Source organism: Ahaetulla prasina, chromosome 3 (assembly GCF_028640845.1).
Source record: "Ahaetulla prasina isolate Xishuangbanna chromosome 3, ASM2864084v1, whole genome shotgun sequence".
NCBI classification, from domain to species: Eukaryota; Metazoa; Chordata; class Lepidosauria; order Squamata; family Colubridae; genus Ahaetulla; species Ahaetulla prasina.
In genome coordinates, this window is record NC_080541.1 from 2867203 (window position 1) to 2891904 (window position 24702).

At 47.7% G+C, this 24702-nt stretch overlaps 1 protein-coding gene across 7 annotated transcripts in view; it reads right to left on the reverse strand.

The window, feature by feature from the left end:
* Positions 1–1760: 1760 nt before the first annotated feature.
* The window catches only part of GFUS (GDP-L-fucose synthase), a 107143-nt gene continuing 84201 nt past the window's right edge, over positions 1761–24702 (reverse strand). For 2 of the 7 annotated variants that reach the window (XM_058174380.1, XM_058174389.1), the window contains 5 exons: positions 14656–14720; positions 11021–11200; positions 8314–8526; positions 5271–5363; positions 1761–2301 (listed from right to left, as the gene is read on the reverse strand). In XM_058174380.1, coding sequence (XP_058030363.1) covers positions 2119–2301; positions 5271–5363; positions 8314–8526; positions 11021–11200; positions 14656–14720 — 734 coding nt within the window. In that variant the 3' untranslated portion in view covers positions 1761–2118. Of the gene's footprint in view, positions 2302–5270; positions 5364–8313; positions 8527–11020; positions 11201–13695; positions 14008–14655; positions 14721–16299; positions 16588–24702 lie in introns of those variants that run through there. The other 5 variants (XM_058174387.1, XM_058174382.1, XM_058174381.1 and 2 more) reach the window with 5 other exon arrangements.

Below are 24702 nucleotides of genomic sequence, written 5' to 3' on the forward strand. Positions count from 1 at the left end.
ACATGAAGCCGTTGGGTGAGATCATCAGTGGCTTTGGGGTGAAGTACCATCAGTACGCTGATGACACTCAGCTGTACTTCTCCACCCCAGGTCACCCCAATGAAGTTGTCGAAGTGCTGTCCCGGTGTTTGGAAGCCGTACGGGTCTGGATGGGGAGAAACAGGCTCAAGCTCAATCCCTCCAAGACGGAGTGGCTGTGGATGCCGGCATCTCGATTCAGTCAGCTGCAGCTGCAGCTGACTGTTGGAGGCGAGTTATTGGCCCCAAAGGATAGGGTGCACAACTTAGGTGTCCTCCTGGATGAGCGGCTGTCGTTTGAAGACCATTTGACGGCCGTCTCCAGGGGGGCCTTCCACCAGGTCCGCCTGGTTCGGCAGTTGCGCCCCTTCCTTGATCGGGATGCCTTGTGCACAGTCACTCACGCACTCGTTACCTCTCGCTTGGATTATTGTAATGCTCTCTACATGCTCTCTCAAGGCTCCCCTTGAGGTGCACTCGAAGGCTTCAGCTAGTCCAGAATGCAGCTGCGCGGGTGATAGAGGGAGTGTCGCGTACCTCCCATGTAACACCCCTCCTGCGCAGACTGCACTGGCTACCTGTGGCTTTTCGGGTGCACTTTAAGGTTTTGGTTATGACCTTTAAAGCGCTCCATGGCTTAGGGCCTGGGTACTTACGGGACCGCCTACTGTTACCATATGCCTCCCACCGACCCGTACGCTCTCACAGAGAGGGACTTCTCAGGGTGCCGTCCGCCAAGCAGTGTCGGCTGGCGGCCCCCAGGGGAAGGTCCTTCTCTGTGGGGGCTCCCACACTCTGGAACGAACTTCCCCCGGGTTTACGCCAAATACCTGACCTTCGGACCTTTCTCCACGAACTGAAGACACATCTTTTTATTCACGCAGGGCTGGCTTAAATTTTATGGATTTTATAGTTTTTATTATTAATTTTAAACGGGGTTTTAGTTTCTATATATTTTAAATTTTTAGGCAAATTATAATAAGTTTTTTACTCTTGCATTTTATAGAATATTGTCTTGTCTGTTTTTTATTTGCCTGTACACCGCCCTGAGTCCTTCGGGAGAAGGGCGGTATAAAAATCAAATAAATGAAATGAAATGAAATGAATAATAATAATAGGTAAAGGTAAAGGTTCCCCTCGCACATACATGCTAGTCGTTGCCGACTCTAGGGGGCGGTGCTCATCTCCGTTTCAAAGCCGAAGAGCCAGCGCTGTCCGAAGACATCTCCGTGGTCATGTGGCTGGCATGACTCAACACCAAAGGCGCACGGAACGCTGTTCCCTTCCCACCAAAAGTGGTCCCTATTTTTTCTACTTGCATTTTTACGTGCTTTCGAAACTGCTAGGTTGGCAGAAGCTGGGACAAGTAACGGGAGCTCACCCCGTTACACGGCAGCACTAGGGATTCGAACCGCTGAGCTGCCGACCTTTCGATCGACAAGCTCAACGTCCTAGCCCCTGAGCCACCGTGTCCCAGGAGTATTAATACAAGGAATATATAAGCTTAATCAATGTAACCAACATTATTGCTATTGCTATTGCTATTTGTCTCAAAACGAATAATACCCAGATGCCACACTGTTCATGTATTGATGTTGACGTATATATAAAAATAAAATAAAGAACGTATAACCAAAAAAAACCCCAAACCTCCATTGTAGCTACCTCCAGCTGCAAAACAGCTCTACCCTTCACAGGGCCGAGGAAAGAAGACCAAGCAGAGAGAGATAGAAAGAAACAAATTCGTAGCCAGCATCATGGTTTATTCTGCCAATGGCAAAAGTTTGGAATGATCGTAATAACCGGGTACCTGAAAGTGGGCACGATATCGCCTGCATTTGGTGACATCCTCCTGCACTGCAGAATTAGAGCATTTCGTCAACGACAATGTGCACAATGAGCGGGGCACCGCCTTCACCATGGGCAAATGCCCGTGAACACCCACCATGCCAAAGTCCTGGCAATTTCCTTCGGGTGGAAATCCGTGGCCCCCTGCTCCTCCAGCTGCGGATGTGGACCCGATACGGAAGAGGGAGGCCCACATCCAGAGGGACTTCTTCCACAAGAAACGTGGTACCCATGATCCTCCAAGCACACCTGCTACCTGTTGCCCAGTTCACGAGCCCGGCTGGTGGCCGCCTCCACAGCGTTCATGACCGTAGCTCGCAGGGAGCCCTTTTCCAGCTCGTGTAAGGCGTGGATGGTGGTGCCGCCTGGGGTGCAAACGGCGCTCCGAAGAACAGCGGGATGGTCCCCCGTTTCCAGCAACATTTTGGCTGCTCCCTGGAGGAGAGGAGAGAAATCAGAGGTTTCAAATTAAGGGAGAGGATGGACAGAGCATAAAGCACTGATGGAAGAGAATATTCTTTTATGTACACTGAGAGCATATGCACCAAGACAAATTCCTTGTGTGTCCAATCACACTTGGCCAATAAAAATTCTATTCTATTCTATTCTATCTATATAAGAGCCATGGTGGCGCAGTGGTTAGAGTGCAGTACTGCAGGCGACTTCTGCTGACTGTCGGCTGACTGTAATTTGGCAGTTCGAATCTCACCAGGCTCAAGGTTGACTTGAGACTTCCATCCTTCTGAGGTGGGTAAAATGAGGAGCTGTATCGTTGGGGGCAAGAGGCTGACTCTGTAAGCTGCACTATGAAGGGCTACGTAACTGCTATTGCTAAGTGGGAAGGAAGGGAGGGAGGGAGGGAGGGGCCGTGGAGTTACAGTAGTTAGAATGCAGTATTGCAGGCAAACTCTGCCCACTGCTTGCAGTTCAATCCTGACCAACTCCAGGTCGACTCAGCCTTCCATCCTTCCGAGGTGGGTAAAATGAGGACCCAGATTGTTGGGGGTGATAGGCTAACTCTGTAAACCGCTTAGAGAGGGCTGTAAAGGACCGTAAAGCGGTATATAAGTAAGTGTTGTTGCTACTGCTAGTTGTAGCTTAGAGTTGAACTGGGGATCCTTGGTGCTCTCTGAGCTTGGCTGTTTTTTTGGAGACATTTCATTACCCAGCTAGGTGACATCATCAGTGCTAGAAGGGAATGCGGTTTGCTTTCTGTTTGTATACTACTGTAATGGCTTGCTGTATTGGTAGGAGAGTTATTGATGGTTCCTTGATTAGGCTGTTCTATACTGTTCTCATTTCAGTTGGTAGCATAAAGTACAATAAAGGTACAATAAAAACAATACAGGTAGTTCTCAACTTACAGTCCATTTAGTGAATGTTTGAAGTTACCACAGCACTGATAAAAAGTGACTTATAACCGGTTTTCACACTTACAATCTTTGTAGCATCCCCACAATCATGTCACTGCAGGGGTTGTTAGTAACCCGGTTGTTAAGCGAATTGGGGTTCACCATTGATTTTGCTTGTCGGAAGGTCGTAAAAGGGGATCATATGACCCCGGGACACTGTAACCATTGTAAATATGAGTTGCCAAGTCTCTGAATTTTGATCAACTGGCCACAGGGGTTGCTGCAAAGGTGGTAATGTCGCGTCCCACTCCTCCGCTGACGGCCGGGTCAGGGAAATCCGAATCAGGCGTGCCTCGGCAGCTCTGCCAAAGTCCTAGCAAAGTCCTCAGGGCAGGCAGGAGACCAGAAAGTGACTTCAGCAAGATATGTTCGACTTTTGCCTGACTCAGAGAATGCCAGAAAGCAGGTCCTTTATATAGGCCATGGGGTGTGGCTCCATGACTCAGCACTTATCCAGGCCTGCCCCTCCCTTCCCTCTGTTGCCTCCGCCTATCAAGTCTTCTGAAGCGAGGGTCACTCCAGTCTGCAGCTGTTGGTAATTGACCTTCCTCAGGCTCACATGCTGTGGGGGAGGGGGAGGGGTCTAGTTGCTCCGTTTGCCTGGGCATGGAGCCAGGGCTGGGGCCGGGAGGTGCTTCCTCCTGTCTGGGCATGGAGCCAGGGCTGGGGCCGGGAGGCATACTAGGACATTCCTCAGCGTTCGGAAGTAGATAAGAAGGCCCCGGCTGCGGTGAGAGCGGGCAAGACACAACAGGTAAGTGTGAAAAAACTATCCTGAGTTACTTTTTTCATCGTCGTCGTAACTTTGAACGGTCACTAAATGAACCGGCGTTAAGCTGAGGAGTACTTTTTAAGGGCAGCACCACGAACAGCCAAGACCGAAATATCTCAAATATGTTGGGTTTTGATGGAGGGGATCCGAAGGAAAAACCCTGGAGCATAAACTGTGCGGTGGCGGCCCAAAAAGCCAATGCAATCCTAAATTGCACTAATGGAGCCAAAGAAACTTCTCGGATGAGAAGCAAAACGTCTTCAAAGAAAAACCAGAAAAGTCCAGTTGCCTCTTGAGAAGAAAAAAAAAAAAAGCAAAAAGCACCTTTGGGATAATAGAGGGATTGAATCAAGAAAGAATAAAAGAATAACAGAGTTGGAAGGGACCCTGTAGGTCATCTATCCAATCCCAACCCACGCCCCAAGCAGGAGACCCTTCACCATTTCTGACCGATGGCAGTCCAGTCTCTTCTTGAAAGCTTCCTGGACAACCATCTGTCAGAATTTTTTTTTAATTTATTTACATTTATATCCCACCCTTCTCCGAAGACTCAGGGCAGCTTACAGTGTATAAGGCAATAGTCTCATTCTATTTGTATATTTACAAAGTCAACTTATTGCCCCCCCAACAATCTGGGTCCTCATTTTACCTACCTTATAAAGGATGGAAGGCTGAGTCAACCTTGGGCCGGGCTTGAACCTGCAGTAATTGCAGGCTGCTAATAACAGGCTTCTTACCAGCCTGAGCTACCACGGCCCATGGTGCATGGTCTCTTGTTTGGGTGGGGCGTTGGAGTAGATCAATGATGGCTAACCTTTTTCTCGTTGCGTGCCAAACGCCCATAATGAAATGCGTGCCGCACATTCACACACAACCCTCCACGCTCCCCATGCGCATGTGACTCCGCCCCCCCATGCTCCCCACACCTGTGCACACAACCCCCGCACCCCCCATTTTTATCCTAGCAGGCCTCCCTACAGCCTCCTGGGCCCAAAAATGGGCTGGGTGGGGCACGGCACACCCCAAGGCATGCGCACGACCCTCCTGTGCCTCCCACATGTGCCCCATGCGCGGTGCGTGGTGGAGCTGAACTGGGTGAAGGCTTGCATGCCCGAGAGGGCTCTGCGTACCAGCTGTGACATGCGTTCGCCATCACGGGAGTAGATGATCTACAAGGTCCCTTCCACCTCTGTTAATCCGTTAAAATCCTCACTCCTTACCAGCAAAGTCTGAGCTGCAATCTTGATGGCCAGCGGGCCGGGCATTCCCATCTTCACCGCACCTTCCGCCAGGGCTTCTGCGAACATGTAGGCCTGTGACAGGGGAGGAAAGAAACCACGACCTAAGCTACGCATCCACATGGCTGAACCAGGCCATCTACAGGTGAGCTTCAACGACTTCACAGTCTTCAGATGGAAACCCCAAACATGGGAAAGGACCTCAAGGATTGTTGTGGTCCGCCAGCATCCCGCGGAGCTGGCAACGGAGTCGGACAGCGATAAGGCTGAGGTGAGGCCAGGGCCATCGGGGAGTGAGGTGCGGACTTCAGAGCCTCCAGAAGCTGATAGTAGTGAGGCAGGGGAACAAGAGGAGCCTGTTCCTAATGCACGCATGAGAAGAGATGCCAGAAGGCAGGAGCAGCTCAAGCACAGAGGACGACTCGGGAGTAAGGCCGAGAGATGATTGGCCCCTCCCATAAGGCTTAAAAGACCAGCAATGGTGTTTGGGCTTTGCCGGAAAACAACGTTGTAGCTGCGTCTTCTGCTTCGTGTACGTCTTTTTTTTGTGTGGCTTCTGGACATTTGCCAGGAAGGGCCTTTGGCAGTTTGCCTAATTGGACCAAGGTTTGTGAGATAACTGAAGAATTTGTGTTTGGGAGACATTTGTTTTACTTTGAGTTGAACGATGCTGGGAATGAAGTAATTCTCAGCTGTTTGAATAAAGTTTTTTATTTTCCCCACGGATTGAGTTTCCTACTATCTACTTGGGCCTGGGTCACAAGAAAGATAGAATAAAGCTTTGGAGACGTGAAGAGATCGGAGGACAGGACTCACCGAACAAACTCTTACTTTCTTTCAGCTCACAAATCCTCCCGTAAACATCATCCATCATGAAATACACAGTCCTCGATTTACAACGGTTCATTTAGTGACCTTTCACAGTTACAACAGCACTAAAAAAATAGTGACTTGCGACTGTTTTTCATCAGCTATGACTGTTGCAGTATCCTCGTAGCCACATGATCAAAATTCAGATACTTGGCAATGGACTCATATTTACGACGGTTGAACTGTCCTCGGGGTGTGTGTGTGTGTGTTACGTGATCCACTTTTGCGACCTTCTGACAAACCAAGCCAAAGGGGAAGCCCGGTTCACTTAACAACCGGGTTACTCGCTTATCAACCGCGGTGGTTCGCTGAACAACTGTGGCAAGAAAGGTTGTAAAATGGAGCAAAATTCACTTGACTGTCTCACCTAGCCAGAGAGGTTTTGGGCTCAATTGTGGTCATAAGTCAAGGACTAGCTGTACATCCCTCAGTCTTCCACAGTTTGAGGTCTGCCTAAGTGTCGGACTACAACTCCCAGAATTCCTAATAACCCACAGCAACAAGCCAGCAATTCTAGAGACCACGGTGAGGAAGGTTGAGGGATACTGGTTATTTTTTGAGGTCGCCCAAGGTTTAGGTTTCTAATTTTTGTTTCTGGGTGGAGGGGAGGGCTAAGGCAGAGGTCTGCAAACTTGGGTCTTTTAAGACTTGTGGACTTCAACTCCCAGAGTTCCTCAGCCAGCTTTGCTCTTTTAAGACTTGTGGACTTCAACTCCCAGAGTTCCTCAGCCAGCTTTGCTCTTTTAAGGCTTGTGGACTTCAACTCCCGGAGTTCCTCAGCCAGCTTTGCTCTTTTAAGACTTGTGGACTTCAACTCCCAGAATTCCTCAGCCATCTTGGCTCTTTTAAGACTTGTGGACTTCAACTCCCAGAATTCCTCAGCCATCTTGGCTCTTTTAAGACTTGTGGACTTCAACTCCCAGAATTCCTCAGCCATCTTGGCTCTTTTAAGGCTTGTGGACTTCAACTCCCGGAGTTCCTCAGCCAGCTTTGCTCTTTTAAGACTTGTGGACTTCAACTCCCAGAGTTCCTCAGCCAGCTTTGCTCTTTTAAGACTTGTGGACTTCAACTCCCAGAGTTCCTCAGCCAGCTTTGCTCTTTTAAGACTTGTGGACTTCAACTCCCAGAGTTCCTCAGCCAGCTTTGCTCTTTTAAGACTTGTGGACTTCAACTCCCAGAGTTCCTCAGCCAGCTTTGCTCTTTTAAGACTTGTGGACTTCAACTCCCAGAATTCCTCAGCCAGCTTTGCTCTTTTAAGACTTGTGGACTTCAACTCTGGGGGTTGAAGTCCACAAGTCTTAAAAGACCCTAGTTTGCAGACCCCTGGGCTAAGGGCAAAGAAAAGTTGCAGAAAAAGAAACAAAGATGGCCTGATGGGAACACCTGCATGTGGACTAGAAACTTAAGTTCCTTAAAGAAAAAAAACCCTGCCTGATGGGACTACAGGAGGCCAGATGCCATATCTGCAATTTGCAACCAATATAGGTAGCCCTCAATTTACTATCGTAACTGAGCTCAAAATATCTGCCGGTGAGACATTTGTTAAGTGAGTGTTACCCCGTTTTACGACTCTCCTTGCCACCCTCGTTAGGCGAATCCCTGCGGTAGCGACCCGGTTGTGAAGCGAACCTGGTTTCCCGGTGGATTTTGCTTGTCGGGCAAAAGGGGATCATGTGATCCTGGGCACCGCGACCATCATAAATACGAAACCTGTTGGCAAGAGTCAAAAACTCCAATCACGTGACCGTGGGGATGCTGCAACGGTCATTAAGTGCGAAAAACAGCCAGAAAGCCTCTGTGGCTCAGACTGGTAAGACAGTCTGTTATTAACACAGCTGCCTGCAATTACTGCAGGTTCTAGTCCCACCAGGCCCAAGGTTGACTCAGCCTTCCATCCTTTATAAGGTAGGTAAAATGAGGACCCAGATTGTTGGGGGGCAATAAAAGTTGACTTTGTATATAATATACAAATGGATGAAGACTATTGCTTGACATCGTGTAAGCCGCCCTGAGTCTTCGGAGAAGGGCGGGATATAAATGCAAATTAAAAAAAAAAGTCGCTGTTGTAACTTCGGTCGCTAAATGAATTAGTCGTAAGTCGGGGACTCCATCCATAAGAGGCAGATGGAGGACCCAGCGGGAAAAGGACACTCACGTAAGCCACACCACTGCCGCTCAGCCCCGTGTGGATGTCAATGTAGCACTCTGGGGCCTCTTCGCATAAGCCGCACGGGGCCAGCAGGGTCTTCAGCAGCGAGACCTCCTCTTCCCCCACGGAGGACCCTCGAGAGAGCAGGACAGCCCCCGACCGCACCTCACAGGGGAGATTGGGCATCATTCGCAGGACCCGCGTCCCTGCAGGAAGCAGCTGCCGAGGAAGGAGACAGGGACACCCGGTGAGAGACCCCCGCGGCAGGCTCACCCTGCTGCAGGGTGGATAAAACTTGATGGTTGTTGTTGTTGTTTTTTTGACGAGCATATGACGACCGCCGCCAGGGGAGCTTTTTATCAGGTACGCCTGATTCGCCAGTTGCGCCCCTTCCTAAACTGGGATTCCCTATGCACGGTCACTCATACCCTCATCACTTCCCGCCTGGACTATTGCAATGCTCTCTACATGGGGCTCCCCTTGAAGAGCACCCGGAGGCTCCAGTTGGTCCAGAACGCGGCTGCACGGATAATAGTGGGAGCAACCCAAGGCTCCCATGTAACACCTGTCCTGCGCGAGCTGCACTGGTTTCCAGTGGTCTTCCGGGTGCAATTCAAGGTGTTGGTTACCACCTTTAAAGCGCTCCATGGCTTAGGACCGGGTTATTTACGAGACCGCCTGCTGACACCTATAGCCTTCCATCGACCTATGCGCTCCCATAGAGAGGGTCTCCTCAGGGTGCCGTCAGTCAAACAATGTCGGCTGGCGACCCCCAGGGGGAGGGCCTTCTCTGTGGGGGCACCTGCCCTCTGGAATGAGCTTCCACCAGGACTTCAACAACTTCCTGACCTCCGGACCTTCTGTTGCGAATTGAAGACGTTTTTGTTTAGCCGCGCAGGGCTGGCTTAAAGTAATAGTAATTTTAATAAGGGTTTTTTATAGTTTTATTATTGTTTTAAAGTCTTATTTCGGCCAAATTGAATAAGTTTTTTAACAGGTTTTTAAATTTTTGGGTTATATGTATATTGTGTTTTTATCTGGCTGTAAACCGCCCTGAGTCCTTTGGGAGAAGGGCGGTATAGAAATTTAATAATAATAATAATAATAATAATAATAATAATAATAATAATAATAATAATAATAATAATAATAATAATAATAATAATAATAATTTAAAAATCAAAAAAATCAAGATTTTTTAAAAACTTCAATCAGGTTTTTTAAATTTTTATCTAATTTATTTTAATAAAATGCTTTTAGCCAGTGGCGAAATCCAATTTTTTTTTTACTAGCAGTTCTGTGGGTGTGGCTTGGTGGGCGTGGTGTGGCTTGGTGGGCGTGGCAGGGGAAAGGATACTGCAAAATCCTCATTCCCACCCCACTCTGGGGCCAGCCAGAGGTGTGGCATTTGCCAGTTCCGCTACCGGTTCTCCGAACTACTCAAAATTTCCGCTACCGGTTCTCCAGAACCTGTTCAGTCCCCTCCCAGCCTCAGCCACGCGAGCTGGCTAAACGAACCAGTAATTGAGTTCACAGCTGCTATCAGACCTGGCAGGGAATCTGCAGCTGCCTGCCAAAGTCTCCCTTTTATCTTGGGGTTGCCAGGCAACCAGGAAGTCAGCAGTCCAGGCCGAATGTTCAGCTCACTTCTCTGAGTCAAAGAGTTCAGCTCAATTTTTGCTCGTCACGGAGCAGCAGAGCAGCCAGGACTGCTTTTATACTCTGTGGGGTGTGGCTCCATGAGTCAGCACTTCCTAGGCCTGCCCCACCCTTGCTTCTGTTGTTCCCGCTTCTCCTGCCTACGAAACCTAGGGTCCAGCCAGGCCTGATTGCCATCAGCTGGGTCTGGAGGCGTGGCCTGGGGGGGAAGAGTCAGGGGACGGAGGCCTCGTTATCTCCTCCACCTGGCCTGCCTCTGGCTCCTGGAGCTGAGCCAGGGAAGCTGGTGCTCCCGAGGTAAGTCCTGATGGTCCTTCCCCCTCACTTTCCAAGTCACTTTCTGGCAGGGGGCCCGGCTCGGGGGGTGTAGACACAACAGAACCTGTCAGAACCTGCTGGATTTCACCCCTGCTTTTAGCCGTGCAATTTGGGATGAAGACCCTTGGAATAGTGTGGGAGTAGGAATGGATTTCCAGAGGGGGGGAAAAAATGGCAGACCACAGGAACCATTCTCACCACTCAGGTGACCCTGAGGACACAGATAAACCTCCAAGTGCTTCAACGACCCCCTAAAACAAGGGTGTTAAACTCAAAGCTCGTGGGCGATGTGGTCGGATGTAAAATATAAGGGTCCAGCCCGCATCGCTTCGGCCCGCTCTACCCAATGGGAAGAGGAAACATTGGGCTAGCGTGGCTTTGGCCAAGTCTACCCAATGCAAAAAGGAAACATGCCAGCAGTTTGGGGAGTGATCCCAAGATGGCCACACCCACCCAGGTGGCCACGCCCACCCAGTCAGCCACACCCACCCGGCCCCTGAGGTTAACCACAGCCCTGATGCCGCCCTCAATGAAATTGATCTAAAAGATTGCAGATGACCAGCCGTCTGCAAGGAATATAAACCCTTCCATTCCGCACTATCCAGTCAGAGCTGAAGAAGCTTCTCGGTTGAGAAGCAAAATGTCTTCAAAAGCAAAAAAAAACCCAAGGAAGTCCAGTTGCCTGTTGAAAAAGCACCTTCGGGACACCTGCAGGTTTGCTCTTTGGGGAACTCACCTCTTCCAGGGTCCGGAGGGGGACTCCAGCAGCCATGGAAATGAGGACGTGGCTGGCCGTGACTGCCGGGCTGATCTCCTGCAGAACAGCCGGGAGGATGTGGGGCTTCGTGGCCAAGAATACGAAGGAGCACTTCTCCAGCACCTCCGAGTTGCGATGGGTCGTCCGGCAAGCAAAGCCCTTTGGTTGAGGAAGGAAGGAAAGGAAGGAAGGGAAGAAAAGGAAGAAAGGGAAGGGAGGGAGGGAGGGAGGGAGGGAGGGACGGAGGGAAGGGAAGGGAAGGGAAGGGAAGGGAAGGGAAGGGAAGGGAAGGGAAGGGAAAGGAAAGGAAAGGAAGGGAAGGGAAGGAAAGGAAAGGAAGGGAAGGGAAGGGAAGGGAAGGAAAGGAAGGGAAAGGAAGGGAAGGGAAGGGAAAGGAAAGGAAGGGAAGGGAAGGGAAGGGAAGGAAGGGAAGGGAGGAAAGGAAGGAAGGAAGGAAGGAAGGGAGGAAGGAAAGGAAGAAAGGAAAGGCAGGCAGGCAGGCAGGCAGGAAGGAAAGAAGGAAATAGCCATAGCACTTAGACTTATACACCACTTCACAGTTCTTTACAGCCTCCTCTCAGCAGTTTACAGAGTCAGCCTCTTGCCCCCAACAATCTGGCTCCTCATTTTACCCACTTCAGAAGGCTGAATCAACCTTGAGCCTGGTGAGATTCGAACTGCCAAATTGCAGGCAGCCGGCAGTCAGCAGAAGCAGCCTGCAATACTATACTCTAACCACTGCACCACCACGGCTCATGCAGTCCCTCAAGCAGGAGACCTTTTCTGCCCAAGAAATGAACTCGTTGCTCTCTACAACCCCAGCAGGTTCAAGGGAAGATTCCAAACCTGGATTGCAGGGAGTCCTTGAATTACGACCGCAACTGACCCCTCAAATCTTAAGTTGCTAAGTGAGAAATTTGTTCAGCGAGTTTTGCCCCATTTTACGACCCATTTCTCGCCACAGCTGTTAAGTGAATCACTGCAGTTGTTAAGTTAGTGACACAGTTGTTAAATTAATCTGGCTCCCCGATGGACTTTGCTTGTCAGAAGGTCATAAAAGGGGATCGGGTGATTGCAACCGTCATAAATATGAATCAGTTGCCACGCGTCTGAATTTTGATCATGTGACCTTGGGGGTGCTGCAAAGTTTGAAAACAGTCATAGTTCAATTTTTTCAGTGCCATTTTAACTTCAAATGGTCACTAAATGAACCGTCATAAGTCGCGGACTCCCTGTATATTTGCAGAAAAATCTGCAGAAAAATTCTCCTTAAGAGACCAAGATCAAACTTTCATTTGGCACTTCTTCAACTGACCACAGGCCTGGCTTTCTTTACAAGGGGACCCAAAGAAATGGAGGGAGCGTTTGCTTCTGCCTTGAACGGACTACAATTGGTCATGGGCCGAGTTCACACACCCCAAAGGTTTTCTGAGCAAGCCACCTTTGGCTGGCTTTGCACAATACGCGAAGTTGTAAAGCTACCGTTTGAAACGGCAGCTGCAGGATTGACGTGCAGGGAGCTGAGTGAAAATCAAACCAAATGTATCACGGCACCGAGCCAAGGGAAAAACCAATTTTTTCTATAATTCCACTCCTCTTCAATCCATTTGGTGGATTGGCACAATTCAAATATGCTAGACATCAACTTAATTTACTCAGGAATTTGCATGCAATCTAATCGTCCATCGTCTTAGGATGTTACAGCAGATGTGGTCCAATTCATCTAGAGCAGGGGTCTGCAAACTTGGCTCTTTTAAGACTTGTGGACTTCAACTCCCAGAGTTCCTTGCTGGGAGTTGAAGTCCACAAGTCTTAAAAGAGCCAAATTTGCAGACCCGTGATCTAGAGGCATCTGGATTTATTGGCCTGTTTAAATTTTATCATTTTTATAATAATCGCCCACTCCAGAAGATTCTGGGTGGCTTACAATAACCAATAAACAATGCAAAGAATTAAAACCCAAAGAAATATGGCAGCTCAGACTATAAACAACCATACCAATAAAAACACAATGCAAAATATAATACGTATAATACTTCAGACACATTAACACCACTGATCCAGGCTGGGAACAAATAGGAGAAAAATTGACTATTCCAAGCTAAAAAAACTTCCTTGTTTTTTCTTTGAAGACGTTTCCCTTCTCATCTAAGAAGCTTCTTCAGCTCTGACTGGATAGTGGGGAATTGAAGGATTTATACTCCTTCAGACAACTGGTCATTTGCATCCTTTTAGAGGGTCATTGAGGCCACTTGGAGGTTTATCTGTGTTCTCAGCATCACCCGAGTGGTGCAAATGTAGTCTGCAATTACTAAAGAACTAGGAGCACTACCTGAGGACACAAACCTCCAGGTGCTTCAAAGATCCGTCTAAAAGAATGAAAATGACCAGCTTTGTCTGCAAGGAGTATAAATCTTTCCATTCCCCGCTATCCTGTCAGAGCTGAAGAAGCTTCTGGGATGAGGAGCGAAACGTTTTCAAAGAAAAAACAAGAAAGTCCAGTTGCCTCCTGAAAAAAGCACCTTTGGGACAACCATGACCTGGAGGACTGAGAATCTCTACAGACTTTGTTGCTGGCAATCCTTATGATTTATATTGATATATTGACCATCATTTATGTTGTAAATGTTGTACCTTGATGAACGTATCTTTTCTTTTATGTACACTGAGAGTGTCGTGTCCCACTCCTCCGCTGACGGCCGGGTCAGGGAAATCCGAATCAGGCTTGCTTCTGCAGCTCTGCCCAAAGTCCTAGCAAAGTCCTCAGAGCAGGCAGGAGACCAGTAAGTGACTTCAGCAAGATAAGTTCGACTTTGCCTGACTCAGAGACTGCCAGAAAGCAGATCCTTTATATAGGCCATGGGGTGTGGCTCCATGACTCAGCACTCATTAAGGCCTGCCCCTCCCTTCCTTCTGTTGCCTCCGCCTATCCAGTCTTCTGATGCGAGGGTCACTCCAATCAGCAGCTGTTGGGAATAAACCCTCCTCAGGCTCACATGCTGTGGAGGAGGGGGAGGGGTCTAGCTGCTCCGTTTACCTGGGCATGGAGCCAGGGCTGGGGCAGTGCTCCTCCTCTGCAGCCTGCTTGGGCATGGAGCCAGGGCTGGGACCGGGAGGTGCCCCCTCCTCTTCAGCTTGTCTGGGCATGGAGCCAGGACTGGGGCCGGGAGGCATACATTCCTCCGTGTTCGGGAGCAGATAAGAAGGCCCCGGCTGCTGTGAGAGCGGGCAAGACACAACAGAGAGTGTATGCACCAAGACAAATTCCTTGTGTGTCCAATCACATTTGGCCAATTAAAAATTCTATTCTATTCTATTCTTTTATTCCAGGCTAACGTTGGGTTTTCTGAGCAACCTTCACCACCTGGTGTAGCCCGGGTTCAAGACCATGCGACCGGGCGAGCTCCCATTCCTTGCCTCAGCTCCTGCCCATCTAGCAGTTCGAAAGCATGTGAATGCGAGTAGATAAATGGGTACTTCGGTGGGAAGGGAACCGTGTTCCTGTCCACATGACCGTGGAAAATGTCTTCAAACAACGCTGGTTCACTATGGCAAAAAATGGAGGTCAGCATCACCCCCTAGAGGCAGGGAAAACTTTACCTCTATATATTTACCTGGAATTTGTCCAGATTCCTGCTGGATGGAGCACTGGCCAGGATATTCACTGCTTGGACTTCTCCTATAATGAGAGAGAAAAAGATGACAATAGTAGGAAAACCCATCACTGGATTACAAACTCATTGAGTTCTAACTTCCCAAGATTCACAACAGGAGATTTAAAAGCTACGAAAACTAGACTTTCAGCTATACACCCTCTAAAATCTAAATATTTAGTAAGGCTGGGCTGAGCATCCCACCAACTCTGCTGAAGAGCAGTTCATATTTCTTGCTAAGTCTTCGTAAGTCGGATGAAGGTGAGAAGATCCTGCCAATTGTCCCAAAAGTACTTTTCTCAAAAATGCAATGGACTGGCTGGTGTTGTTGTTGTTGTTTTTTTGAAGGAGGAATAGAAGAAGAAATAGAAGAAGAAATAGAAACAGAGAGGAGGAGGAGGAGGAGAAATAGAAGAAAAAATAGAAATAGAAGAAGATGAGGAGGGGAGGAGAAATAGAAATAGAAGATGAAGAGGAGGAGGAGAAATAGAAGAAATAGAAGAAGAAATAGAAATAGAAGAAGAGGAGAAATAGAAGAAGAAATAGAAGAAATAGAAACAGAAGAGGAGGAGGAGGAGGAGGAGGAGAAATAGAAGAAAAAATAGAAATAGAAGATGAGGAAATAGAAGAAGAAATAGAAGAAATAGAAGAAGAGGAGGAGAGGAGGAGGAGGAGGAGGAGGAGAAGAGAAATAGAAGAAGAAAAACAGAAATAGAAGAAGATGAGGAGGAGGAGAAATAGAAGAAGAAATAGAAGAAGAAATAGAAATAGAAGAAGATGAGAAATAGAAGAAGAAATAGAAGAAGAAATAGAAATAGAAGAAGAGAAGGAGGAGGAGGAGAAATAGAAGAAATAGAAAGAAAAAGAGGAGGAAGAGGAAGAAGAGAAATAGAAGAAGAAAAAGAAATAGAAGAAGAGGAGGAAGAGGACAAATAGAAGAAGAGGAGGAGGAGGAGAAAGAAAAAATGGAAATAGAAAAAGAGGAGGAGGAGGAGGAGGAGGAAGAGCATAAACAGAAGAAAAAATAGAAATAGAAGAGAAGGAGGAAGAGGAGGAGGAGGAAGAGCATAAACAGAAGAAAAAATAGAAATAGAAGAGAAGGAGGAAGAGGAGGAGAAATAGGAGAAGAAATAGAAATAGAAAAAGAGGAGGAGGAATACGAGAAGAAGCAGCTTCATTAGTTCTACACCATTAGGAACAGAAAGTTTCAGAAAACGGGACTGCCGATTGACATCGGCACGGTGTCGGCACAGCCGTTGTCTCTCAACCACGGCAAGTTAAAGACGTGCGGACGTCAACTCCCAGAACTCTGAGACTCAAAGTCCAGACCTCTTAAAATGGCCACGGTTGAGGAATCCCGAGTCTCGAGGAAGGCTAATATGTCTGGAAGAGGTTGCTGCACCCTCCAGCTTTCCAAACCTGCGGTGGTTAATCTTCTAAGCCGCGAGTCCCCAAACGGGGCAGCTTTAAGACTTGTGGACTTTAACTCCCAGAATCCTGGAGGATTCTGGGAGTTGAAGTCCACAAGTCTTAAAGCTGCCCCGTTTGGGGACCTTTGTTCTAACCAATGAAACCTTTGAGATCCCAACAGATTTGGACAGTTACCATCTGAGCTCCAATGTTCCGTTTTGGGCCAGGTCACTCCAGACTGTGAACCATCTCTAGGATTAAACCTATCCACGGGTTCGGCTTTAGCCTGGCTTCCAAGGTGTCTCTGGAACTCAAATAGCCTCCTTTGTCTGGTGGGATGCATTCTATCGGGACACGAGCCAGGCAAGACTCTCTTCGTGGCTTCCGCTTGAGTTCCCAGCAATTTGGGGCGCCAGCGGCTTCCGCGTCCTTCTGGATTGTCTCGCAAGGATAAGACGTCAGGACGCTGCAGGACAGTGGATCCTGAAGGGCAGATTCCAGAAAAATAGTACCCTTCCTCCAGACCCTTCTATCTTGCCTTCCGGACTAATTAACATTTGCATAAAATATTAACTCCCGTTGGAGAGCGGTGGGGTGGCCTATAAGGTGGAGTTCTCGCCTCACAATCAGGAGGCTGTGAGTTCGATCCTAGATAGAGGCGGATATTTCTCTCTCTGGGCACGATGAGAATACATCTGCCGAATAGAACTCCGCGTTGGTGACAGGAAAGGCATCCGGCCAATAAAACATTCTGATAGCTCCATTCAGTTGCCCAGAGTCCACCCCGCAAGGGATTGTGGGGTCGTTAAAAGAAGATGACTAACACCTGTTGGAGAAACAGGGGGCAGTCGCGGCCTGACTTCATGTTGTGTGCCAGTCGTGGCCTGTCCTGGTCCAGGATTCCCTGCGCTCAGTCCCTGGTCATCTCACGACCGGATTACAGATAGTCCTCGACTTACAACCACAACTGAGCCCCAAATTTAAGCTGGCAAGTGAGAAGCAAGTTTTGACGGCCTTCCTGGCCTCCGTTGTTAAGTGAATCACTGCCGTTGATAAGTTAGTAGCCCGGTTGTTAAGTGAATCAGACTTCCCCATTGATTTGGCTGTTCAGAAGGTCGCAAAAGGGGATCACATGACCCCATAAACACGAATCAGTTGTCAAACGTCTGAATTGTATTCATATGACCATGGCAGGTGCTGTAATTGTCATAAGTGTGAAAAATGGTCATAAGTCATTGGGACACAGCAATGATCCCCAGTGAAAATTACTTTAAAAATAAGACAATTAGCAGAGATGGACACTTTCTTCTTTTCCTGCTTTTGCAGGAGCGCACTGAAGTCGGAGAATGGCAGGAATATTTATGGGACCCATCAACCCTTCGAAGCTCTGCTTAATTAAAACAAAGCCTCTGGGGAGGTCTACCAACATTTCCTGCTGCTCTTATCTTTCCTCTTTCATCCAGAGAAAAAGATTAAAGCCGGCTTTTCCTGGCTTTTACGATGTTCAGTGCGGAGCCCCTTTAATTAGGGCTCAGCGAAGAGGTGGAGCCACCCGGAAGTCCAAGGACTTATGATCATTTTTCACACTTAATGACCATTCCAGCACCGCCATGGTCACACGGTCAAAATCCAGATGCTCGGCAACTGACTCGTATTTATGACGGTTGCAGTGTCCCGGGGTCACGTGATCCCCTTTTGTGACCTTCTGGCAAGCAAAATCCACGGCGAAGTCAGATTCACTTAAGAACTGTGTTTACTAATTTAATAACTGCAATGAGTCACTTAGCAAATGGGAGAAAAGTGGCTTCTGGTGGCTCCGCTCTCTCCGAAGGATGCCCTAAGGGCGCCCGCGCTGGGATTCTGTAAAAGCCGGCGAAATCAACGGCTGAAAGTACCTTCCCCAGTAAGGAGAAGGGAAAGAGCAGAAGAGGGAAGGGTAGAGCTCTCTCTAGAGGCCCCGTTTGGGGAACTCGAAAGGGAAAGTTCCCTGGAATTCCTTCTGCAAAGCTCCAGCCCCAGTGTGTTTCTGCTTTAAGCAGACAGAGAAGAGAGCGACCACTTCTGCTTCAATTGATTGTTATGGATATTTATAAGCAGACGGAATAAAACACAGGAGATCAGTCATTTAAATTGCAAGTATTAAATCTGACTTCTATTTTTTCTTTTAAAAAAATAATAATTTTTTTCCCTTCTCATCTACAATCAACACAATGAAATAAAATGGCGTTTACTTGTTGAGAAAGTGAAACTGAATGGAGATTTTATCTTATTGTACTGGACTGTGGATTGTTGGATTATTTTAGTTTGTTTAAGTATTTCATAAGGGGATTTTCAGCAAGAACTTTGCCATGAAGGTTTTTTCAGAAGAATGGATTCGTGACTTTATACAGGATTATACAGAAAGAATGTATTTAATTATTCAACAATACGAATTGGAAAAAATGGCGTTTTGGATGAGAGTTTGGAGGAAATTAACCAAAGTAATCAGGACTTGGAATATGGAATGGATGTAAATAAGCCTTTTTTTAAAAGTTTGGATGAAAAGCCTGAAGTTGTGCTACAGGAGGCTGTCTCCCGAAATGGAAAAATTCACAGGGTTAATGCTTTCCAAGAGTTCTCTTTTCGGATTGAGGAATATCGGCAGTAACTCGTGAATTCTTGGACATAAGGAACTATTAGGAAATATTGTGACTGACTTTTCAAAAGGAGTAATGAAGGAAAGACAGAGACTAATGCATCAAAAATGGCAAGAGACAAAAGTATCATTTTTGAAAGAATTTTTTTTTGAAATATTAACAGAAAAAGATTTTAGCCTTTCTGAAAGACAATACGTAAGGAAGATTTGGAAGAAATGGGTTGATTATATGTTTTATAACCATCATAAAAGACTTGATATTTGGATTTATACTGGATTTTGACGAGGAAGGACTAAAGTTGAACAGATATTGTAATTTCCCTGTATTGAAATTCTATAATCTGTTGTATTGAATTTTAAATAGAATATTCTCGAAAGATCTTATGTAAGAAAGACTTGGGGGGGGGAATTATATGGTTATAGAAGTTATAAGGGAGATATTCTCTGAATTGGATTGGATTTTTATGCTTTAGCTGGTTTTAAATATTTTAGGATTAATTTGTTCTACTGATCTATATATTTTATTATTGTTTATTGTTAATTTTTTGAAGGATTTTGGTTATGTAAGGAGGAAGTCAGAGCTAGAGAGGGAGAATTGGTATAATAGTTTTGGGAAAAATTTTTTTTTAGCATATGGTTGTTTTATTTTTAACTACCGTATATACTCGAGTATAAGCCGAGTTTTTCAGCACGTTTTTTGTGCTGAAAAGCGCCCCCTCGGCTTATACTCGAGTCACGCCTTGATGTACTTGGGAACCCGCACAGGAGACGCCAAAGAGGCGGCGAGATCGTCCGCGGATTTGCCCAAGGCTGAGCAGTTCGCCGCGCGGACCTGAGCCAAGCCGGTCGCAGTCCAGCCGAGCGGTGAAAGCGACATGCGGCGCCCGCCACCGCTCGCTGGACTGGGACCGCTTGCTCGGGTCCGCAGTAACTCCGCCAGGCTGTGCGCGAAGAAACCATTTAAAAGCCCCGCCAGGCTTTCTTTCTTCTCCTCCGTGCTTCAGAAGTTGGGCTTTTAAATGGTTTCTTGGCACAGCCTGGCGGGGTTACTGCGGACCGAGCCAAGCGGTCGCAGTCAGCGAGCGGTGAAAGCGACATGCCGGCGCCACTCCGCTTTCACCGTTCGGCTGGACTGCGACCGCTTGGCTCGGGTCCGCAGTAACTCCGCCAGGCTGTGCGCGAAGAAACCATTTAAAAGCCCCGCCAGGGCTTTCTTTCTTCTCCCTCCGTGCTTCAGAAGTTGGGCTTTTAAATGGTTTCTTCGCGGCACAGCCTGGCGGGAGTTACTGCGGACCCGAGCCAAGCCGGTCGCAGTCCAGCCGAACGGTGAAAGCGGAGCGGCGCGGCATGGCGCTTTCACCGTTCGGCTGGACTGCGACCGCTTGGCTCGGGTCCGCAGTAACTCCGCCAGGCTGTGCCGCGAAGAAACCATTTAAAAGCCCCGCCAGGGCTTTCTTTCTTCTCCCTCCGTGCTTCAGAAGTTGGGCTTTTAAATGGTTTCTTCGCGGCACAGCCTGGCGGGAGTTACTGCGGACCCGAGCCAAGCCGGTCGCAGTCCAGCCGAACGGTGAAAGCGGAGCGGCGCTCGGCATGTCGCTTTCACCGTTCGGCTGGACTGCGACCGCTTGGCTCGGGTCCGCAGTAACTCCCGCCAGGCTGTGCGCGAAGAAACCATTTAAAAGCCCCGCCAGGGCTTTCTTTCTTCTCCCTCCGTGCTTCAGAAGTTGGGCTTTTAAATGGTTTCTTCGGCACAGCCTGGCGGGAGTTACTGCGGACCGAGCCAAGCGGTCGCAGTCCAGCCGAACGGTGAAAGCGGAGCGGCGCTCGGCATGTCGCCACCGCTCGCTGACTGCGACCGCTTGGCTCGGGTCCGCAGTAACTCGCCAGGCTGTGCCAAGAAACCATTTAAAAGCCCAACTTCTGAAGCACAGGAGAAGAAAGTCTCTGGCGGGCTTTTAAATGGTTTCTTCGCGCACAGCCTGGCGGGAGTTACTGCGGACCGAGCCAAGCGGTCGCAGTCCAGCCGAACGGTGAAAGCGGAGTGGCGCCGGCATGTCGCTTTCACCGCTCGCTGACTGGGACCGCTTGGCTCGGGTCCCGCGCGGGCGGGCGGGGAGCCGACTTTGGCCCTTTAGCAAGGAGGAAGGTGGGAGGAAGCGGAGCTGCCGCTGTGGCGCCCGCCGAGCCGCCGCCGCCGCCTGGAAGAGGAGGAGGTGACCTTCACGCTGGAGAGGGTGGGGATGGGGGTTGAGGGGCGTGCAAGAGGAGCGAGCGTGGAGGAAGAGGAGGCGGCGGCCCGCGGGACAGCGCGCTTCTAAGATCAGCCCACGCTCGAAGAGGGAAAGGGAGCGAGTGGGTGGGTGGCTGGGGCAGACCCCACCACAAACACACACACAGCCGGTCGGACGGCGCGGTTCCTTTCTCTGCTCTCTCTCGCTCTGCGTCAAGGCGCTGGAAGGGGCGGAGGCGCGAAACAGCAGCAGGAGCAGCCGGCGCCGCTTCCTCCTCCTCCTCCTCCTTTCGTGGCGGGCTGCTTCCAAGTCTGGAAATCTGTTTTGGGAAGTGGTGGTGCAGCGGCAGTTCAGCCCTGTCGGCCGGGGAAGGAGGCGGTGGATCGGATTCTCGCGCCACACGAAGTCGGCTGGAAAGCTTGCTGCTTCTTCTTCTTTTTGCTTCTCTCCCCCACCCCTCTTTTCGGCTCTCTTGCAAGCGTTGCTGCAGCTCCTCGGCTCCTTTTCCGGCGCCCAGAAGGCTCGAGCCTCTGCTGCCGATTGAATACTAAAATAAAATAAAAGCGGAGAAGAACGGGGCGCCGCTTTTGGTGTCCGCGTCCCTGTCGCCGCCCGGCAGGGCGTTTAAAAAGGCGGGGAGTTGAAAAGAGGCTGCCTCTTGGGTTACCTCAACATCCATTCCAGAGCCGCTAAAGGCGGCTGCTTGGCCCGCCCTGGTTGGGGAACGGGCACAAAAAGGGTCCCTGGTGACCCAGAATTCATCCTAGCCCCATTGACTGGCCCTTTGACTCGATAGGATTTAGCTGACGGATTGTTAAACAGCGCTCGCACCTTTCTTCTGGGGAGAGAAGTCACTCTAATAAATATTGGGAGGTGTTTTCAAGGAAACATAGGGGTCCACCTTCTGCCCACAAGAAATGTAGGGAAATGCCACCATTCCCAGCCTTCTGAGCACATCAGCTTATCCTGGCAGAGGATGAGGAAAGTCGCATTTCAAAGCCTTTGGAAATCACCAGCTTGGAAAAAGCTAAATTATGTAGGGCTATTCAGCTACAACTTCGTGTTTAAGTTTTGTCTTTTGAAGCGAGATAATGATAGCTAGCTAGCTAGCTAGCTAATTAGATAGATAGATAGATAGATAGATAGATAGATAGATAGATAGATAGATAGATAGATAGATAGATAGATAGATTAGAAAGAAAACAGAACAAAAAAAACAGAATAATAGAGTTGGAAGGGACCTTGGAGGTCTTCTAGTCTAACCCCTGCTTACGCAGGAAACCTTATACCACTTCAAATGCTTATCCAATATCTTCTTAAAAACTTCCAGTGTTAGAGCATTCACAACTTCTGGAGGCAAGTTGTTCCACTGGTTAATTGTTCTAACTGTCAGGAAATTTCTCCTTAGTTCTAGGTTGCTTCTCTCCTTGATTAGTTTCCACCCATGCTTCTTGTCCTGCCCTCAGGTGCTTTGGAGAATAGTTTGATTCCCCCTTCTTTGTGGCAGCCCCTGAGATATTGGAATGTTCCTATCATGTCACCCCTAAACTAGACATACCCAGTTCACATGCCCGTGAGACGCCTTGCTTGCATGTCACACACACGCACCGCTGGGAAAAAAAAAAAGGATGGAAGGAAGGAAGGAAGGAAGGATGGATTGATGGATGGAGGCGACCGCTTTGAAGCGCAACCCTTCTCCCGCAACTAAGGGGGTCAATGTTTTCCCAATCCTAGGTGTGGGAAACAGTCATTCTTTCTTCCCCTAGTCTCTCCCGAGATCGCACTGCAGCGCCCATCATCCCCAGCCGCAATCTGAGCTCGTGCCATCGATGTGGTCCTTGAACTTCCTCCTTGTTTCTAACCCAGCCTAGGATGGCCGGGCGTGGAGGGTATGGTGGTGGTAAACGACCAGGAGAAAGCTTTCGCTCTTTTCGAGAGGTCCTCTTGGAAGGCTGCCTTGGAAAGGGAAAGTGGGAGGGGCAGAGATTTCTCCTCAAAGGTCCCCTTGGAAGGCTGGGTTGGAAAGGGAAAGTGGGAGGGGCAGAGATTTCTTCCTCTCGGGTCCCCTTGGAAGGCTGGGTTGGAAAGGGAAAGTGGGAGGGGCAGAGATTTCTTCCTCGGTCCTTCTAGAGTCCTTGAGAAACTGATATCATACAAGGTTAATAAATTATACCTCCTCCTCATTGATGAGTTTTTCATCCTGAAATTGATTGAAACATTGTACCATCATATGCTGCCATAGTATAGTGTTAACAACATCTGTAAAGATGATATATGAGCATGACACTAAGTTTTTCTATATTTCCCTTTATTGAAAAACTTCCATCATGCTTCTTTCTGAAAACAAAGGTCATTATAATATACCTCATTATATATTTGATTTGATGATATTTCAGTTAATAAATACCATTTAAGGTGTTAAGCTTCCTTTCTTTTCAGCAGCAAAGTGAATTACAACTTTAAAGAACTTTATTACTTTATATTCATTTATTTTAAGTATAGATTTTAGATTTTTAAACAAATATGTTTAGAGCTTTTATATCTTTCAAGTTATTCAAATTATCCCTCAGCAGGTATATAATGGCATCCAATTCCAATATCATGTTGGGGCTTTTGAGCAAGGGAGGAGGAACGCGAGCACCACCTTTCGCTGGCATTCCGGGATTTCCTTTGTTTAGAGCTGGGAATCCTCCTTCCCCTTTTGCACTTTTATTGTTTTTCGCTCAAATAAATATTCATGTTATTTTACTTGGCTCTATCTTTATTTTTACATTGACCAGTAGCTGCCTCATTTCCCACCTCGGCTTATACTCGAGTCAATAGTTTTTCCCAGTTTTTGTGGTAAAATTAGGTGCCTCGGCTTATATTCGGCCGGCTTAAAAATTTTTTGTAAAACTTTTGAATAAAAAAAACAAATGGGAGAAAAGTCATAAAACAATGCAAAACTCCCTTAATGAATTTCTCACTTAGCAACATAAATTTTGGGGCTCAGTTATGGTCGTAAGTCCAGGACTATCTATACTTTTCTCCTGGTTATTGTCCTTGCATTTTGGGCACCGTCCAAAGAGAATACAAATACCCTAAACCTATTTTTCCACTGTTTCAATTTTTTTTTTTAAAAAAAACTGGATTTTGATTAGATTTGGGCAAACGGTTTCAAACCCAAAACATTTTTTTTTTATTTTAAATTCATACCCAAAAAAAATTGCAGCATTTTTGGAACACTTCCTGTGGGAATGGCACAGCTTGTATTGAACATGAAAAAAAATATATGCAATTCTAATTTTAACTCTCTGTCCAGATAAAACCTTGTTATGGGGCCAAGGTGATCCAATTATATAAATTCCCCAAATAAATACAAGAACATAGCAGTTTCTAGCCAAGATGGCTATTCCCCCCGATGCCATTTTTCATCATAAAATCAAATTTGAGAGGACGAAAGTACATTTTTAAATAGGCTGAATTTAAAAATACTTTTTAAAATACTGTTAAATAGGTTGGTGTTTTTCACCCCTTCATCCAGAAAGATGGTTCAGAGTTTACAGTTTGCAAGCCACCTTATCAATTCTTTAACCAAACGTAGGTTTTACCATGACCATGCACCTATTTTCTGAGCATACCCACACGAATAAATTGGTTTCTTTCCTGGGTTAAAAACTGGGCATTCAGGAAATATTAAGAAAACAGACTTGAGGCTATTGTTTAAAAAATAAGGTTTGGTGAAAGGTCAAG